This window comes from Schistocerca piceifrons, chromosome 2, assembly GCF_021461385.2.
Source record: "Schistocerca piceifrons isolate TAMUIC-IGC-003096 chromosome 2, iqSchPice1.1, whole genome shotgun sequence".
NCBI lineage: Eukaryota > Metazoa > Arthropoda > Insecta > Orthoptera > Acrididae > Schistocerca > Schistocerca piceifrons.
In genome coordinates, this window is record NC_060139.1 from 185,725,756 (window position 1) to 185,746,768 (window position 21,013).

Sequence of the window (21,013 nt, forward strand, 5' to 3'; positions counted from 1 at the left end):
GAGACCTATTGCCACACAACACTTTCACTCGCAACGTTTGGATCTTACACAATACTCAATACAGAATTATTGATTTAAAGTCTTTTGTCAAAAGAACTCTCATTACTGCTTGCACATCAACTTTCATGGGATTTTTTTTATTACAGCTCGTGTGTTTTGAGGTTATAACAAGTGAATTCATGAAAAAGACGAGGTTCATACTTTCACAGCTGGACACATACTGAATCAGACAACATACAGATGTGACAAAGGCAGCACTCCACGCACAATTACTATTACCATGCTAGAATGATGGTTACTTTCTTAGCTGCCCTCATGCAATTGGATGGCAGCTGACTCCTTTTACTCGACTCCCTGAAACGTCAATCACAAAGTAATTTTGATTGGAGCATATGTAGATGGATAATAAACTAAAGTTGAAGCTGGCAAAGAAACTAAGCTGAGCTTTCTTTATACTTCTTGTGGACACAAAATTTTATTTTTTGCTAATATTGCTTAAACAGAATACATGGATCAACTTGTCAATTGCTGGAACAGGAGCAACTATATCGTGGCTGATAGAGAAGCACATCTTTGACATTTAAAAAATGAGAAGCCTGAAGTCTGCCTCTTCATTTTTGCTTCTCTTAACCTTGATTCAGTTTTCTGCCTCAAGTATTGTAATATTGTTAACGTACTGTCAATCATGGATGTGGCGCTTAATTTTGTGATGTGATGCAGTTTTGTCATTATTGTGGTCTTCTGTCCAAGGAATGGTTTGATGCAGCTCTCTTTGGTAGTCTATTCTGTGCAAGCCCCTTCATATATGTATAACTATTGCAATTTATATCCAGTTGAACCTGCTTACTATATTTGGTCCTTGGTCTCCTACAACTTTTACCCCCACACTTCCTTCCATTATAAATCCTCTCAGTCTTTCCCTTTATTTATTTTCTCTCGAGTAAAGTTCGCGACAAATTTCTTTTTTAACCAATTTGATTCAGTACCTTTTCATCTGCTATTTGGTGTACTCATCTAATCTTCAGAAGTCTTCTGTAGCTGCATATTTCAATAACTTCTATTCTCTTCTTATCTGAATTGATTGTGGTTCATGTTTTACTTCTTACAAGGCTACACAGCATACAAATACCTTCAGAAAAATGTTCCTGATGCTTAAGTTTATATTTGATGTTAATAGATTTAACTTTTTCAGAAATGCTTTACTTGCTATTGCCAGTCTGCATTTTATATCCTGTCCACATTGTCCATCATCAGCTCTTGTTGGCCAACACCTCCAACCAGTTGCCCAAAACCTAGCCTCCCACAACAAAGATACTGTCTGCTTCCTTCACTAACTTTCCACCATCCCCACACTTTTACCTCCCAGATCCCTACTTGTCACTGTTGATGCCACCTCACTATACACCAATATCCCTCATGCTCATTGCCTTGCCACTATCAAACATGACCTCTCCTGATGTCCTTCAGACTCCTGATCCACCAACTCATTCCTTATACATATTACCAATTATATCGTGACCCACAACAATTTTTCATTTGAAGGGAAGGTTTACAAACAAATCCACAGCACAGCTAAGGGCACGCACATGGTGCCCTCCTATGCCAACAGGTTCATTCCCAGTCTACAGGAAACCTTCATAGTTTTCCAAAACTTCCAACCCATAATCTTTTTCAAGTTCATTGATGATATCTTCATGATCTGGACTCAGGGCCAGGGCATCCTGTCCACATTCCTTCACATCCTCAACACCTTTTCCCCCATTCGTTTCACCTGGTCTTCATTTACCAAATGTGCCACTTTCCTGATCATGGACCTCCACCTTGCTAAAGGCTCCATCCCACCTCTTTTCACATTAAATCCACTAACCTACAACAGTACTTGCATTTCAACAGCTGCCATCCCTTTCACACCAAAAACTCCCTCCCATACAGCCTAGCCACCCATGGACGATGTATCCATAGTGATGAGAACTCCCTTTCCCAGTTTGCCAAAGGCCTTCATAGACAGGCAGTATCCCCCAAAACAAGTCCACAAACATACTTCCCACGCCATATTCTGACACACCCCCAATCTTCCCACAACCCCCAAGAACTAACCACAAAGCAGTGCCCCCGATCCTCCTCGTCACCCTCAATATCACCCTGGAGTGGAACAGTTGAACCATATCCTTCACCAGGGCTTTGATTACCCTTTCCCTGCTCTAAAATTAAGGACATCTTACCCAAGATCCTTTGCACCCCTCCTAATGTGTTGCTCCATTGTCCACCCAACCTACACAACATCCCTGTCTCTCTCCCACTCTCAGCCCCTTGCCACAGAGATCGTATCCCTGTGCATGAATAGCTCAGTTAATTCACCCAGGACCTCCTGCTCTAGTCTTTTCACAGGCTTACCCTACCCCATCAGGGGCTGGATCACAAGTGAAAGCAGCAATGTCATATAGCATCTGTGCTGCAAACACTGCACAGCCTTTTGTGTTGGTATGACTACCAGCCAGCTGTCCACCAGGATGAATGGGCACCACCAAACTGTTGTCAAGAACAAAGTTGACCACCTGACAGCACAATATACAGCTGAGCACAACATACTCAATTTCAGTGGCTGCTTCACAGCCTGTGCCTTCTTGATCCTCCCCTCCCTCACCAACTTCTCTGAACTATGCAGATGGGAGTTATCCTCATAACACGTCCTCCGATCGTGTAATCGTCCTGGCCTCAATCTCAGGTAACCCGCTGTCCCCACACCTTCCACCCAACAGTTACCCTTCCTCCATCCTATAACCCCTCCCAATTCATGTCCTCATGTCACCTTCAGTATGTGCCACTTCCTAATGGCTGCTACAACTATACCTGCCACCCCTCCCTCCCACGTTGCTAGCCAGCAATTCGGCCTCCTTCCGAGCCACTAGCCACTCACCCGCCAGAACCTGTCCTTGCCTTCTGCTTCCCTCTTCCTTTGCCCACACCATATGACACCACCTCCACCACAACCAGCCCACCTGCTGCAACGAAGCTTTGGCATTGTCAGTCCAGCTGGCACCGCATAGGCACATGTATGCATTTTTGTGAGAGTGTATATGTACCTGTGTACTGTAGATCATCAAGGAATAACTTCCAAAGCTAGCAAGTTTTCCTTCTTTTGTGTGTGCCTATCGAAAACTCAACACTTCTGCTTTTCTGTGAGTGGTCTCCTTCAATCCTAAAGCATTTATATTCTACAAGAACTTTGCTACAGCATTTGTATTGTCATCAGTTGTTTATCTTTGAATCGAATTCTGCCTTAAGTTAACCCAACGTTCTCGTTCTTGTGCCCAAATTTATTTCTCCAAAGTTATAGCATCATAAGTGAGGGTTTTTTAATTTTCTTTCAATCAGACAACAGAAAAATTGCTTTTTACTACCTGTATGACAGAAATTTCAGTTTCTAAGAAAAACTTGAGTAAAACATGTCTAGATAAAAATGAGAAAAACTATTGCTTATGGTGGAACCCTATCCAAAACATAAATTTATTTTTAAGCAAAAAGAACACAACAATGAGCTTCAACCTCAGGATGAATCATCAGTTGTTTTATTGCCCAAATACCAAAACTCATCCACGACTTTTGTTTTTGTTTCCTAACCTAAATCCCTCAGCATCACTTGTTTTAATTTGATTATACTCCATAACCCTACTTTACTTTTGTTGATGTGCATCTTATAATCTCTTTTGAAGACACTATCTTATCCATTAAACTGTTCGTCCAAATCTTTTGGAGTTCTCAACAGAATTAGACTGTCATTGGTAAACCTTATTTTTTTTTATTTCTTCTCCTTGAACTTTTAATTCCATTTCCAGATTTCTCTTTGGTTTCTTTTACTGCTTGCTCAGTGTACAGACTGAATAACATTGGGGATAGGCTGCTTCCTGTCTCAATCCCTTCTCAACTCCGGCTTCTCTTCATGTCCTTGGACTCTTATAACTGCTCTCTATTTCTGTACAAGTTGTAAATAATCTTTCACTCCCTGTATTTTATCCCTGCTATCTTCAGAATTTCAGAGTGTATAGCACAGTCGACATTGCCAAAAGCTTTCTCTAAATCACAAATCCTGTAAATTTGAGTTTGCCTTTCTACAACCTATCTTCTAGAATAAGTGTTCCTATATTTCCCGAAATTCAAACTGATCTTCGCTGAGATCAGCTTCTACCAGTTTTTCCTATCTTCTGTAAATAATTCATGTCAATATTTTGCAATCATGATTTATTAAACTGATATTTCAGTACTAATCACACATACCACCACCTACCTTGTTTGGAAATGGAATTACTACATTCTTTCGGGAGTCCCAGGGTATTTCACTTGTCTCATATATTTTGCACACCAGGTGGAATAATTTTCTGTCATGGCTGACTCTCCCAAGGACCTCGGTAATTTTCGGGGATGTCATCTATTCCAGGGGCCTTGTTTCCAGTAAGCTTTTCAGTGTTCTGTCTAAATTCCTCTCACAGTATATATCTCCCTTCTCACTTTCACCTACATCCTCTTCTCCTTTTATATAATTGTCCTCAAGTTTGTATTCTTTACATAGACACTTTCCATCCTTTGCTTAATAATGGCTTGCCATTAGAACTGATAATATTCATACAGTTCCTTCTCTTTTCTCCAAGATCTTGTAGGCAGTGTTATGTTTCCCCTGGTTATGCATGCTTCTACAGCTTGGCATTTGTCGTCTTAGCTTTTCCTGCTTAGTCATTTTGGACTTTCTGTCAATCTCATTTTTGAAAGTCTGTGTTTTCTCTCATCTGCTTTATTTGCTGCATTTTTGTATTTTCTCGTTTTGTCAGCAACTTAAGTATCTCCTGTTTATCCAGGGAATTTGACTAGGCCTTGTCTATTTACCTATGTGATCCTCTGCTGTCATCCCTATTTCATATCTCACAGCTACCCATTTATTTTCTGTTTCATTCCTTTCCTCCATTTCAGTTTAGTGTTTTCTGATCCTCTCTCTGCAACTCTTAACATCCTCTGTTTCCTTCAATTTATCCAAGTCCCATCTCCTGAATTTTCTACATTTTTGCTAGTTTTCCAGTTTCAGTTTGCAATTCATAACCAGTAAATTATGGTCCAAGACTGTACCTTCCCAAGGAAATGTCGTACAGTTTAAAATCTGGTTTCAAAAAATCTGAAATTAGTTCTAGAATGTATCCAAGGTTACCTGCTGAGGATTGTAATCAGCATATTCATTGTATTGAGTACGACTAGAAAGCCCGCCCTGCTAGCCGCACGTTCTAATGCACTGATTCCCGAGCAGGAAGGGGTGCCGGTTCCCGGCACAAATCCGCCCGGTGGGTTAGTGTCGAGGTCCGGTGTGCCGGTCAGCCTGTGGATGGTTTTTAAGGCAGTTTTCCATCTATCTCGGCATATGTGGACTTGTTCCCCGTGTTCTGCCTTAGTTAAACTATGTTGGCAATTGCTATGCCAACACTGTCTCCACATACACATACACCATAATTATTCTATTACGCAAATATCTGGGGCTGTACTCATCTGGTATGAAACGTTCCGGGGGGGGGGGGGGGGGGGGGCGTGTTGTTGTTGTCTCCACTGGGGTCCGAACCGCACAATAACCCTGGGTTCGGCGGTGTGGGGTGGGTGGACTGCTGTGGCCTGTTGTGTTGTGAACCACTGAGTGCTATGGCGGGACAAAGCCTCTCCATCGTTTCTAGGTCCCCGGTTTAATATACATACACATGAATAGAAATGTCAGATACCAATTGAAATTTGGTGTATTCGACTTATGCTATCATCAGTTATTTTATTAGTCACCAAGAAGCTTAACTTCAAATTATATTTTGGTATAACAGCTTTTGAATTCATGTTTTTGGGTTATTAATATCTGTGTGGAAGGTACTTACTCTTTAAGAAGAGAAAGTATTTCTAAATTTACGCAGTATGTTGCCAAACTGTCCATATTTAATACATGATGTTCATCCTGAGAACTTTATAGTACTTAGAACTTTTATTTAATCAGTATAGAGGATTTAATACTATCCTGTTTTACTGCTGATGAGAGTGAAAGGGTATGAATTTCGTGCCATTTAAGATTTAGTTTAATGTGAATACACAGTAAGGCACCTTTTATTTCACTAAAACTATTTTTTGTTTAGCTGGCTTAATACAAAGAATAAAAAAATCGTAGACTGGACAATCACATGTGATATGTAGAGCAAATGTATGGTTACCTAATTCTAGTGTATACAGTAGCAAAGCAGTATGCTCCAACAATTTACTCTATGTTCAGAATTACAGTTTAGGTTCTATAGTCTGACAAGGTATAAAAAATTATAAAAATCACAAAGATTCTCTTGTGTGAGATTAAAACAGTTTAAATTGTACTTCTCAGCTGTGTCCTGTAGGGAAGAATAGCAAACACTGCCTAGAGATGCTTAGAAAAGTTGTTGTTATGCCTTTTAATTTCTTATCTTTTATAAAGTAAAGGGTTATGTGCTTCACCTTGGGTCTGTATTGTACCTAAAGATATTTCCTTTGTTTTCTGCCTCCACAGTCCTCAATGGGAGCAAATTAGGAAATATTGTGAAAATAGTGTGACACATAAGCAGTGACCGTTCCTTGCAGTCAAATGCTGTGGACCTTATTTCTGGACTGTTCTATTTTTTATTTTTGTGTGAACTGATACTAACATAATAGCAAATATATTACATTACACATGTATAACAATTTATAAAAGCATTTTCAGCTTCCATTACATGAAACACTTAAGCATTCATGAGCTTTTTTTAGTAGTAATCATTAGTGTAAGGAAAACAAAATATCAGTTCTATTTTTTCTTCTAATAATTTCCGGGTATGCAGCCGGATCCCGTCGACATTCTGAATGGGTACACCTAACTGGGTCAATAAAAGAAGCTGGTAATTATTAGTCTGGAGAGGTTCCTTTACAGTATATTTCAAACTGATGATGTTTTGAATATGTGGCATCGTGGTCAGATAGAGAAAAAAATTATAAAATCAACTATTATGCAGATATGCGTAATCCTTACTAGTCTTTTTACTGTTTCTCTGCCACCACACGTGTGATATATTATGAAAAGAATAATTGCTACTCACTATGTAGCAGAGATGCTGATTTGCAGATAGGCACAACAAAAAGACTGTCAGAAAATTGAGCTTTTAGCCAACAAGGCCCTCATCGCAGATAGAACACACAGATAAACACACAAACGCATCTTACATTCAGATGACTGCAGAAGTCACATCAGTTCTATTCTTCGTGTCGGTAACATTACGCTAGTCAAATGCAGCCTACCTCCTTCACCATACTACTCACCATGATATGGGTTGTGCATAGTTGTCTCCATTATACTCTTTTCAGCTGAGCTGGAAAGAGGAGTAATTTTTGTATGCAGCTGAGCAGATTTCTGCATCCTGTATTGATATTCTGAATATGCAAACTTCAGAATATTGTCTGTTGGGACAGTTACTTTACCTGGTTATAGAGTATTGCAGTTTTTCGTATTCTTTATGGATGATATTAGTAGCTATTAGAAGAACTTTATTTTGTGTGATGTTGTCAGTGAAGGTTGACTGGAATTTCTCAAGAAAAATCTTTTTAAGAATGGGTACACCTAACTGGGTCAATAAAAGAAGCTGGTAATTATTGGTCTGGAGAGGTTCCTTTACAGTATATTTCAAACTGATGATGTTTTGAATATGTGGCATCGTGGTCAGATAGAGAAAAAAATTATAAAATCAACTATTATGCAGATATGCGTAATCCTTACTAGTCTTTTTACTGTTTCTCTGCCACCATACATGTGATATATTATGAAAAGAATAGTTGCTACTCACTATGTAGCAGAGATGCTGATTTGCAGATAGGCACAACAAAAAGACTGTCAGAAAATTGAGCTTTTAGCCAACAAGGCCCTCATCGCAGATAGAACACACAGATAAACACACAAACGCATCTCACATTCAGATGACTGCAGTCTCTGGTTGCTGAGGCCACACTGCGAACAGCAGCACATGATGGGAGACGCTACTGGATGGTGGGGCTAAGGAGGAGATTAATCTGTTTACTGTACAGAACTGTATATACTATGTTTCCTCAAAATTTAGTGAAAGTCCATTTGCAGAGAACCAGTTAATAAATTTATAAAATAACACTATTTACAGTTACCTCAGCTAATTCTTGTTTATTGAGTGATACATGTATCATCAGCAGAAGGAACTAGCTTTGCACCTTCATGAACGTAGAGTGGCGAGTCATTAATGTGTATTAAGAACAATAAGGGACCCAAGACTGTACTCTTTGGGACACTGTTCTTGATATCTTCTTGGTTATAGGACTTGGCTGATTTTTGCAGACTACCTGTGCTGTTCATTTTGACCTTCTACATTCTTCCAGTTAAATATGAATTAAACCATTTGTGCACTGACTTACTCATACCGCAATACTTAAGCTTATCCAGAAGAATTTCATGATTCACACAGTCAACAGCCTCTGAAAGGTCACAAAAAATCCCATGGGATGATGTTCGGATATTCAGAGCATTTAATATTTGACCATTGAAAGCATATATAGCATTTTCTGTATTTAACACGTCACCTGGTGGCAGTACATTGCTGCACTTAATTCTGTGTGGGACTTGGAATGTTTCCTGCAATAATATGATGATTTTATGCTTTTAGTGTTTTCCTAAATTGTTGATATGAATCTTATGTTAATATCTACAAATAGCATGTGGTCTTCATCTTGCTACATCAGTTCTGTTATAAACAGTGGCAATAATAATAGTTTTAGTACCAAACTTTTATTCTTCATCAGTGCAAATAATTTTCTGTTTTCCTTTCTTCCTCCTCTTTCTTTGAATGTGCTACAGATACACACAAACAGTTTGGATAGATTGTTAATTGTCTTTGAGTACAAACAGATTTGCTTACTTATTAAAAGAAGAAAAAGAAATAGTGGTTTCTAGTTGTAATTGATGACATGTCTAATGGATGACACTAATTCATGCTCATCAACTTGCTCCTATGAGCAATCCAAAGCATAAGGTAGCCATTGTTTTATGAAGAATCAGTGTTATAGATCGTAGATTTATCATTTGTCTGTAGTCCCCAAAACCGTTATTTTTAACATTTGATGATGTAACCATAGTTTTGCAATAAGATAATTATCATTCAGCAGTAGTGTCAACTAAAATTCAAGATGTTACCCAATCTTTGAATGTTTCGAATTGCCAATATGTATATTTGTGACTTGAACTCATGCTGAACTGCAACATCCTGAATCTTGTAACACCCTACAAGGGGATATAGTGTGAGAGCAGCCTTCTGAAACTCATAACGTGTTTGAAACAGTATCAACATTATTATTAACATGATACTCTGTCAGTTTTGTGGAATTTGCTCCCTCAGACATCCAGTATTTTGTAATGTTCTTTGCTAGTGTAGTGTAACGAACAATAGTAATTTCAATGTCTAGGATGGTATCATCATCATCATCATCATCATGAGTGTTGTGCCAAAAGGCAGGTTTTCACATGGTATTTCTCCAGGCTGTCCGGTCTTCTGCCATGCTCTTCAGGTCTGCATAATTTCCTCTTCTCTTTATGTTGTCTATCGTCTTGTATCTCCTTCTTCCTCTCAGTCTTCACCCACAAATCAATCCTTCCAAAGCATCTGCTAGCAAGCACTCCCTTCTCAATGAATGTCCCAACCAGTTCTTTTTCCTTTCTCTTACAACCTTCAGCAGACATCTTCTCTCACCAACCCTTTCCAATACTCTTTCATTACTCGCTCTTTCCATCCAGCTTATTCTCTCCATTCTCCTCCACATCCGCATCTCAAATGCTTCTAACCTTTTTTCATCCTCTCGTCTCAGCGTCCATGCTTCTGCCCCATATAGTGCCGCACTCGAGACAAAACATTTGCCAAGCCTTTTCCTTAGTTCTTTATCTAATTTGCCACATAAGGGTCTCCTCTTTCTGTTGAATATGATAGGATGGTCTAGAGCCAAACATATGCAGACCCCAGAAGCAGTAATAATACCAGGAAAGAGACTGCAGAACTGAGATCAACAAAATTTTTTTTTAGCAACCAAGATATCCACTGCTGTAGCTCATGCATGGCATTTAAGACTGTGTGAAGGAAGTATCTCCCAGCTCTCATTCGTTAGCTTTATAGTATGCTCAGCTTCCACCCTCATCCTGATCCATTTTGAGCTTGTATTCAATCTGTACTGACCTCGCAGTCAATGGGATGTTAAAACCCAGTCCTCATTCTAAGTTGAATTGGACAGGGATGAACAAAGAAATCATCTTTTGTTCTTTTCAAAATCTGAATGGCAGAATAAGAATTTGAACCCACTTCTCCTCAATAGGAGTAAGCACTTTAACCATTGTACAACCTCACTTCACTTTTTTTTTTTTTTTGGTGTGTGTGTGTGGGTGGGGGGTCAGCCATGCAAATGTTACTGATAGCATGAGAAGCAATATGATTTCCATTTTTAAAGACAGACACTATTCTGATTGACATTGATATTGATGTGTAAGGAATTTGCCGTACGGATTTAGGGTGAGCTATAACTATAACATGTCTTCCTTAAAATTTGATGACTTGACTTGGCTCGACCTGCTTCTTTTCAATGACCTGTGTCATCTGCCTTGACATTGATTGCTGTATGTGTATCTTCTTTGTGTTTCTATTCACAATGAAACAATGTCATTAAACTTTTATTTCCACAGTTACCCACATTTTTCACATAAGATGTTTTGTGTATCTATAAACCATCATTTCTGTATTGTACACTCATGCCTCAGTAGTCTGCCACACAAAAAGTTTAATCATATTGGTTTGGGAACAGTCCTGCATTGAAGAGTTCCTGCAGCCAAGCAGAACAGCCAAAGCAGCACAGCTCTGTCCTTCCCAACCCCCACAAAACTACCTTTTTGGAGATTTTTCTATTTGAATTTAGCAGATTTTATAATTTTGTAAGTAGGTTTATCAAAAATAAAGAATTTTTGCAAAAATATAACGTGAATGAACGACATCAATGAAAGATATTGTAAGCAATAATTTTTGACCACATAGCATATTTGCCTCGGCACCTGCTGTTTGTTCTTTAAGATCCTACATTACCGTAGTAAAGTATCAGCAAGAGCTCAGTTGTTTAACACTGAGTGAACTGTGCAAGTGCAGGGTTGCCACAAATTCTGGAAATCAGGGTATTTCAAACGTGTCAGGGGGAAAAAAAACACTGAAAATTTTCCATTTGCCTCAGTAGGTGAAATGGTTTGTTTACTGAGGTGTCATGCGTCGTCATTGGCTGGACACAGCTGATTATGTGCGCTGCTTCCCTAATCCCTCATTCCTACTGCTTCTCCCCTTCCTACCACTCCCCTCCGTTTGCAGTCAGGGCTGCCACCACTTCTTGCCATTTGCCTAGCAACTTCCGACGAGAAACAGGGAGGCGTGAAGAGTTGTATGTTTGGATCTGATTCTCAAAGACTATACGCACAGCGACCAGAGTTGGCGGTCATGTGTGCATGAGTTGGGCCTGACTGATTATGTGAAAGTATGTGTTCTCTTATTGTGACTGAAAATTTAGTTGTGAGAGTGTGATTGTCTTTTCTACGTGCCTGTCTGGGGCTCAGCAATCATCTCCACGGAGAGTTGCTACCTACTCTCATCAATATTGATTCTCAGAATATTTGCACAAATTATCTGTTGCATAGATTGATCACCGCAGTCTCATTTCATCAACATGCTGTCTCTGACTCATGATTTAGCTGGCCACACGAGGGGCTTCCATGACGGACCAAAACCCCAGGTCATTTCTGTGGGTATCTCTAATGGATCGGGCCTGCCAATCTGAAGCCTATCATTTCCCACTAATGTGTAGGCCCTGCTGTCGTATCTAATCTTACCGATCTGCCCGTGGCATTTTATTTATTCTAGCACATTTTGGCAACACAGCACCCAGTCCATGAGCAGAGAAAATCTCCAACCCAGCCAGAAATCAAACCCGGACCCGCTGCATGGTAGGAAAACACATTACCATTCAGCTAATCGGAAGGACACACAATACCACTAAAATAATAAACATAACACAGTGAGTGATAACTGCCAATAACGGTTAGTAGAACCAAAATTTTATTGGTGGTCACCTAAAGTGTTGGTTTACACAACTCTTTCCCGCCTTAAACATTTCTTCCAAGAGACCTACTTTTCTCTGAGGTCATTTCTGAAATCAGTGAAGGTATTTTAAATCTGTCTTGCGATTCCAAGGAAATGCTCATTTTTGTCACCAAATGTATTTCGTTTTATTGAAATAAAATAACATCAGTGGTCTTAATGAAACACACATGCAGTTTGGCTTGCTTTCTCCATCTAAATGCAGTTCGTTACATAAGATGTTAGTACTTAAGAATTTTGCTCACCCATTTGTAAATACAGAAGTCCCTACTTTTTTTGTCAACTTATGTGTTTAGTCATCCTTGCAAAATTTGTTAGGGGAAAATGCTAAAACATGTCTGGAAATCAGGAAAATATCACTTGGGGAAACTTGTGGTGACCCTGAGGTGGTAGCTATGTGAACCAAGCACACTATTGCCACATAAACCTTATTAGTGATAGACATTTGTTCAGTAGTAGTCATTTCTTTGTAATGTTGCTTGGACAAAATGATACTCTGACAACAGCATGTGTTTACAGTTGCTGGCTGATTGAAAGGCTTCTTCTAGGAGGTGGAAGATAGTAACATGAGGGCTAAGAGAATTAACACACATCTACTGATTACTTCTTAAACAGTCTTTCTATCCCGTGTTTCGTGCCCCCTCTTTGTCTGACCTGTTTGGTATCACCAGCACCACATAAAACAGCCACTACTTTGGGAGGGAGAGAGTTTTGTTGTATTTCACCTAGGATATCCCATTATTACAGTAACTCATTTATAGTCCTCATTTAATTATTTGTGTGAGAATTACAACTGCAGCTCTTCCAGTAGAAGACCAACAGGCACAGACATGTTGCTGTCAAGACTGAGCTGTGCTACAGTAGCATGAGTGAGCGATATAAGAAGTATTTCAGAACTCTGTGGGTGGAAGATGGCTGTTGAACACATATTTGAGTTCTTTCATATGTTCAGCAAAAGTGTTTGGATGTAGCTGCCTTACTGTTCTTCTCTCGCCTTTTCTTTCGTATTTTCTGGGCATAAGGCCATTCATTTTTGCTAGGAGTCAGAATTGAGTTTTATCAATAATTGTTCCCATTTTGTGAACATCAACCAGAGCAACTTGTAAATCTTATTTACTTTAACATTTTCCTCACATTGTAGCTGCTCACATTAATGACTTTCTCTTGGTACTCGAAACTTGTCTGTGGTGTTGTCTATAATACTCATCTACTTTAGTAGTATACTCCTTGCAAACACATTATTACCTACCAACTGTGTTGCCTGTACTTTCTTTACAATCTGTTAAAGTAAGAATTGAAGTGGTAGTCACTTTCTGTCTGTTGGTTTTAATATGCTCCCCATGTTGTGGGTGGACCTGTGTGTGAACTGTGGCCTGTTGGTTTTCAGTAGAGTTTCTACTTTTACTCCAATAAACTTTGTTAATGGGAAGCTGTACTGTAATTGAAACATGAGAAGACATTGACCTGTAGCTTGACAGAAGGTCAGGAGGGAGGGGTGTGGTGGAGGGGGGACAGATAGCTGAAGAAAATTAATAATAGTGACAAGAGAAAAAGAAACTCTATTTTTTATGAGTTACAAAATATGGAAAAAGAGTAACGGGTAAGTAAGAATTTCCTTACTGCAAGATGAGTTGTAGATAATACAGAAAATTATTTTGGGCACCTTTCTGGATTTGAACAAACATTATGGGTAGAGACAACATGAGTAACAACATAATGGATAAAATAGATTTTTGGAAGAAGAGAGTGCCAAATGAACAGATTCCCATAAAAGTAGGTAAAGTTGTCATCAGCTTGAAGGTTGATTAAGTGCCACAGTGCTCTACTAGGCATGCTGGTACTAGAGATAGCATGCCCTCACCTTTCTCTGGCTTTTGAACGGACTTACCCAGTCACTTAAAGGAGCACCTACGATGTAACGAGGATTATGAACTATCGTGCAACACCCCTCCCCACCTTCCCCTACACACACACACACACATATATATCTATATATATATATATATATATAGAGAGAGAGAGAGAGAGAGAGAGAGAGAGAGAGAGGGAAACATTCCATGTGGGAAAAATTTATCAAAAAACAAAGATGATGTGACTTACCAAACGAAAGCGCTGGCAGGTCGAAAGACACACAAACATACACACAAAATTCAAGCTTTCGCAACAAACTGTTGCCTCATCAGGAAAGAGGGAAGGAGAGGGAAAGACGAAAGGATGTGGGTTTTAAGGGAGAGGGTAAGGAGTCATTCCAATCCCGGGAGCGGAAAGACTTATCTTAGGGGGAAAAAAGGACGGGTATACACACGCACACACACACATATCCATCCACACATATACAGACACCATTTGTATATGTGTGTGTGTGTGTGTGTGTGTGTGTGTGTGTGTGTGTGTGCGTGCGAGTGTATACCCGTCCTTTTTTCCCCCTAAGGCAAGTCTTTCCGTTCCCGGGATTGGAATGACTCCTTACCCTCTCCCTTAAAACCCACATCCTTTCGTCTTTCCCTCTCCTTCCCTCTTTCCTGATGAGGCAACAGTTTGTTGCGAAAGCTTGAATTTTGTGTGTATGTTTGTGTGTCTTTCGACCTGCCAGCGCTTTCATTTGGTAACTCACATCATCTTTGTTTGTCGGAAAATGTCTGAAACGCACATAAGGGGTGTTGCAGGGCAGGTTGCACCGTGACATAAATGTTAAGAAAAAATTAGATACGTTGCACCGTTTCCGAGTTATTAAGCACTGAATGTAGCCAATCGGAGCGTCGCGTGCTCACATTCAAGCGGCCTGCCAGGGGCAGTGTTACCTAATGAGTGCTTTGTTTGGTTAGCAGAAACTTGAATTCGTGCACACAACGACCTTATTGACTAACTTCAATGCTAAATAACTCGGAAAGGGTGCAATGTATTGCATTTTTTTCTTAACATTTATGTCTAAGTACAATCTGCCCTACAACATCACGACAAGCGTTTCAGACATTTTCTGACCACCCTGTGTGTGTGTCTATATAAAAAATTGCTTGTGGTATGGTGCAGCAGTAAACCACACATTCAGGATCTGAACCCAGCTTCCATAACATGTTCCAGACTTTCATGGTTGCCCTGATTTCAGCTGTTGGCATCCATTTGTCAGAGCTAGTTGAACAATGTTGTGATATTCTCAGAGTGTAGTTCTTCAGGAAGGCCACATGCCTACTCTTATTGGCAGTGTTGTCCTGAGGCTGTCTCGTCGCCACATGTTCTGTTGTCATTGCACTACCATCAGCTATCTGAACGAGTTGTCAGTTTGATGCTCCCATGTTCCTTGTACTGTGTTTCTCATAGTCTAATAGATGGTAATAAGTTGTGCATGCTTTTCTGTGGGTATGCTGTGTTTTGTCCCAATAGTCATCACATACACCCTTCTTTGTTTGCAGGAATAGCTTTTTTCTGTACTAAAAATAAGTTTGAATAATAATGAAACTTTAATGAGCATATCCCATTAATACTGCAGTATCAGTTTGGTAGCATTAGGGCTAGGTGTTTGAATCATAGCATTGGGACTGGGTGTTTGAATTCTGGCTCTTGTATTGCATTGTTATTTTCTTTTCGTGTATTCTGTGTATCTCGTAATTCTTAGTCAATTCAGTACTTGTTTCTGCACGAAATCATTTTCCTTTGTTGGTAACTTCCATCAGCGGAACTTCAACCTTTGAAAACTTGAAATTTGATCTGTCTGACTTTTTTTTACCTTATTGTAATGGTTACTGCTGTAGCAGTTATTATTTAATTATTGCTTCTTTATCTGTAATGGGTTTGTAGGTGCAGCTTTCAACTTCATATTCAGAGTTTAATTTCAACAAACCTGAGAACAGTCCTTTATATTGATCATTTGTAAGAAACAAAAATGAAAAAAGGTATCCTCTAACTAATTGTTGAGTGGCACACATATACTTCACAGTACAGAAAATTTCTCTGGCTTTCAAGGTACCACTCTTTTATGCAATTATTATTCCCACCATAAAATAAACAATGAAGGCTATAATCTGTATTAAGATAATAGGCATCTCTCTACTAGTTACCAATCTGGGATGTGGCTGGGGCCTATGAAAACGTGAAATATTAAAAGACAATAGATCTCATAGTTTTTGGAAATGTCATTTCCTTCTGTGGATGGTGGAGCTGAAAAGCTGTTGAACAACCCAGGCTAAGACTGGCAAGGCAGATAGGACAAATTGTAGGAATAGGGTAGGTTCACTGTTTTTACTGTTTCATGTCTTTTGCCATTTCATATTTTTGTTGCCTCTGTTCCAGTTATTCCAGCTTTGTCAGGTGGTAAGTAGGTGCTTCCTTTGTGTCTGTAACATGTAGTTTATAAACATCATTCAAAAAACACATTTTGTGTTAATTGCATTGCGATGACACACGGAAGTCTTTGACCTGTACTGCTTCTGTGGTCTCGTGAAGTCTGGAGATGGTCTCGAAACTGTTCTTTTCTTTCTCTCTGTTTCTCAGACCAGACCACGTGGGAGACATCCCTGTCAGGGGTCAGGGCACTTCAGCCACATCACCGCTGCCACGAATGTGGGAAACTGTTCGTGCACGAAAATTCACTGCGTCAGCACAGGTTATGGCACCAGGGAAGAACCGTGTGTCCAGTGTGCATGCGTGTTTTCAATCGCATGTATGCTATGAGGTGTCACATGGCAAGAGTGCACCTGGCATGAAAGCAATATATACTGCTGTAATTTCTCATTTTGTGACCTTGAAAAACAGAAATATGAAGCTACATTTTTATCCATATTTATTTTTTTAAAGAGAGTGTGGAAGCTTTAGCTACAAGCCAGCTGTTGACTGGAATTTTATGGCACATTTCACAGAATCCCTTGTTCTTGTGGTAGTAAAATATAATCACAATCATGTTTTTGCGATTCCCACGAAGGAATTAGAACATATATCTATATGTAGTAAGATCTATATGGTTTGAAAATGACCTTTTCTTTTGACTGCCTTTAATAATTCAATCAGTAGAATACTGGATTATTTAAACAAAGAATTTATTTTTCTGGCTTAATGAAGACATCCTTGCATACAAGACTGGACAAAATGTGGTTCACAATTTCAAAATTATCCATCTATTAGGTAATATATTGCAACAAAATTGATAAGAAGAAAGGAAGATTAAGATTTAATGTCATGTCAACAATGAAAACATTAGAGACGGAGCATAATGTCAGGTTAGGGACTTCCTGGAAAGGAATTTTCTCGGCATTGGGTTAAAACAGTTTACGAAAATACTGTATACTTTCAATATCCCCTGCTAGTCCTGTTTGGTATGGGTCCCTCATACCTCAGCAGTATTCTGGAACCGGTCACATGAGTGATTTGTAAGCTATCTCCTTTGTAGAGTGAGTTCACTTCCTGGCTATTCTACCAATAAACTGAAGTCTACCACCTGCCTCACTCATGACTGAACGTAAGTGATCATTACATTTCGTATCCGTACAAAGTGGTACACCCAGGTATTTGTATGAATTGGCCAGTTCCAACAGTGACTCATTGATATTATAGTCATAGGTTTTTTCTCATTTTGTGAAGTGCGCAATTTTACATTTCTGAACATGTGAAACAAGTTGCCAATCTTTGCACTACTTTGAAATCTTATCAAGATCAGACTGAATATTTATGTAGCGTCTTTCAGTAGTACTTCATTACAGGTAACTGTGTCATCTGAAAAAACCTGATACCTGATGTTACTATTAATATTGTCTGCAAGATCATTAATATACAACATGAACAGCTGGGGTCCCAACACATTTTCCAGGGGCACACTTGAAGTTACTTCTACATCTGACGGTGACTCTCCATCCAAAATAACGTGGTGCATCCTTCCTACCAAAAAGCCCTCAGTCCAGGCACAAATTTCACTTGATGCCCCTTATGATCACACTTTTGACAATAAGCGTAGTTGTATTGAGTCAAATGCGTTTCGTAAATCAAGAAATACTGTATCTACCTGATTCCCTTGATCCAAAGCTTTGTCATGTGAGAAAAGTGTGAGTTGGATTTCACATGATTGACGTTTTCGAAATCTATGATGACTGGCATTGAGGAGGTCATTCTGTTCAAGACACCTCATTGTGTCTGAGCTCAGAATATGTTCTAAGACTCTACATGAAATCATGTCAAGAATATTGGATGGCAGTTTTGTGGATCACTTCTACCATCCTTCTTGTAGAGGGGTGTGTCCTGTGCTTTTTTCAAGAACTGGGCATCGTTTTTTGTGTGAGGGATCTATGATAGGTTATAGTTAGAAGAGGGACTAACTCAGCTGAAAATTAAGTATAGAATGTGATAGGGATTCCATCGGCCGTGGAGCTTTTTTCAGTTTTGATGATTTCAACTGTTTCTCAATCCCACTGGCACTACTACTGATTTCATTCATTTATTTCACTGGTATGACAATTAAAGGGGCAATTCTCCTTTGTAAAGGGACATTTGAAAACAAAGTTAAGCATTTCAGCTTTTGATTTGCTGCCCTCAATTTCAGTTCCTTTCCTATTCTTTAGGGACTGGACACTAACTTTGATATTACTAACAGCCTTGACATACAAGCAGAATTTCTTTGGGTTCTGTGAAAGATCACTTGACCATGTTCTGCTATGATAGTCATTGAAGGCATCATGCATTGCTCTCTTGACAGCCAAACGTGTTTCATTCAGCATCTCTCTATCTATAGCCCTACACTTTGTTTTACACCTATTATGCAGTAATCTCTGTTCCTTTAGAAGTCCCTTTACAGTGATTTTATACCATGGAGGTTCCCTCCCATTATGAACTGTTCTACTGGGTACATACCTATCAAGTGCATGGTAAACCGATGATGCAGTATCTTACCATGTTAAACTTAAGATTGATTGATGTCAAGTGGTATAAGAAAGAGGAGGGGAGAGAGGCCTTTTGCAATTAAGAGATTCCTACCTCTGGTTTGTTTTTCGTCACTTAGCACTTATAAAGGTGCCTCATCATGTAAGCATCTTGTGTAGTGAGATGCAAAGTGATATTCAGTGTTGAAAATGGTCCACCTTACCTCAAATGTGCTGTTTTTGATATAATTAAGAAAAACCTCATACCAGCGCAGAAAACTATGCAGTTGCTTTTATACTGACTTATAAGGAAACTGCCAATCTGTAACTCTTCGTGAGTTTGCTGTACTTACTGTGATTAACTCAATGCAGTCATTATGTTTTACAGTTAAGGGATGAATTCAAAATAACAAGGTGCCTTCCAGAGTATTACAAATCAGTAACTTAAAAGACATTTATGGTAATGTGACACTGTACAGGGTAAGAAGGAAATAACTGTGAATGAGGAACAGAATTTTCAATAACTAGCTGAAATTTCAAACTGCACAACAAAAGACAAAAATAGTTAACACTTTCTTTTTTGAAGTGGTGTTGTGTCTTCTCAGCCAGTTATAGCAGGTGCGTGCGTGCGTGCGTGCGTGTGTGTGTGTTTTCTATATTTTTGTTTACATATGTATAAGTCATTGTGACACCAGTGAAATTTAATTGTATAAGACTGTTCTTGAGAGAATGTACTAGTCTGGTGACATAATTGTGGAATTTATTCATGCCTCTCTTAACTTAATTCTGCAGCCATCTGAAGTTTGCTAAATACGTGCTGCTGATCTCTTACAAGGGGAGGCCGCCAATTGTGAAATTCAGATTTGATTCATACTGCGCATAATAAAAGCTCATGGCCAGATGTGTAATGTGGCAAAGCACCAAGATGCACTTCTCAGCCGTTGTCGAGAAAATCGACAGTTAAAAGAAACAGTTGCGGTGAAATACTCTCAACGATTAATAATTTTCCACAGCGTCGTGGTGCAGCGCTCGGGTTTGTAATCCGCAGGTCGCTGGATCGAATCTCGCACCATGCAACTTTTTTTTTAGTATTCGTTTTTTGTAATTCAGATATATATATATATATATATATATATATATATATATATATATATATATTTTCCCTGGCAATCAGTTGCAACAATTATGCATATAAGAAATTGTTGAAAGTCGTTTGTCGTGGAAAAACTGGCGACTTCGAACATCATTATGTTTTCTGCAAACAAAGTTGTATTTCACAAATGTTATTAATTGTCTTCATAATGTTAACCACATATAGTTAACGGAAGACGTAGAAACGATATTCCGAAACGAATACGTATAACGTAAGTCAAACGTTCGAATTAGAAATGAGACCCCACGAACACAAATTCGCTGTGGCCGTTACTCGCTCGTTGCACTTGAAGGACAGATGTTGAATGGGCCGAAACGTTCCGCCGCATAACAGCGTAGTTGCCTGCTAACTTCGAAAGAAGGTAGATGCGGTCCCTAGCGCAACTTATAACATCGTCGAAAATCAGTTCGGACGGGAGAGTTTTGGTACACCCTGTTAAAAAAACGGAAAAATGGAGGCGGTACAATTGGAGGGCGAGCCGCCTTCACCAACATGCATAACCAATTCATTAATAGTTTGTATATATTTGAATTACAAAAAACTAACAATAAAAAAAATTGCATGGCGCGAGATTCGATCCGGCGACCTTCGGATTACGAACCCGAGCGCTTACCGCTGCGCCACGACGCTGTAGAAAACTATTAATCGTAGAGAGTATTTCAGCGCAACGGTTTCTTTTAATTATTTTCTCGACAATGGCTGAGAAGTGCATCTTGGTGCTTTGCCACATTACACCTCTGGCCATGAGCTTTTATTATGCGCAGTATGAATCGAATCTGAATTTCACAATTGGCGGCCTCCCCTTGTTAGTATATAAGATCTTA

At 39.2% G+C, this 21,013-nt stretch overlaps 1 protein-coding gene across 10 annotated transcripts in view; it reads left to right on the top strand.

Annotated features, from left to right (window-relative positions):
• Positions 1-21,013, top strand: part of LOC124773262 (protein bric-a-brac 2-like) — a 533,990-nt gene that overhangs the window by 170,387 nt on the left and 342,590 nt on the right. Inside the window, exon 7 of one of the 10 annotated variants that reach the window (XM_047249397.1) lies at positions 16,686-18,004. The exons of the other annotated variants lie outside the window; for them this stretch is intronic. Coding sequence (XP_047105353.1) covers positions 16,686-16,897 — 212 coding nt within the window. The 3' untranslated portion in view covers positions 16,898-18,004. Of the gene's footprint in view, positions 1-16,685; positions 18,005-21,013 lie in introns of those variants that run through there. 10 annotated transcript variants of the gene reach the window in all.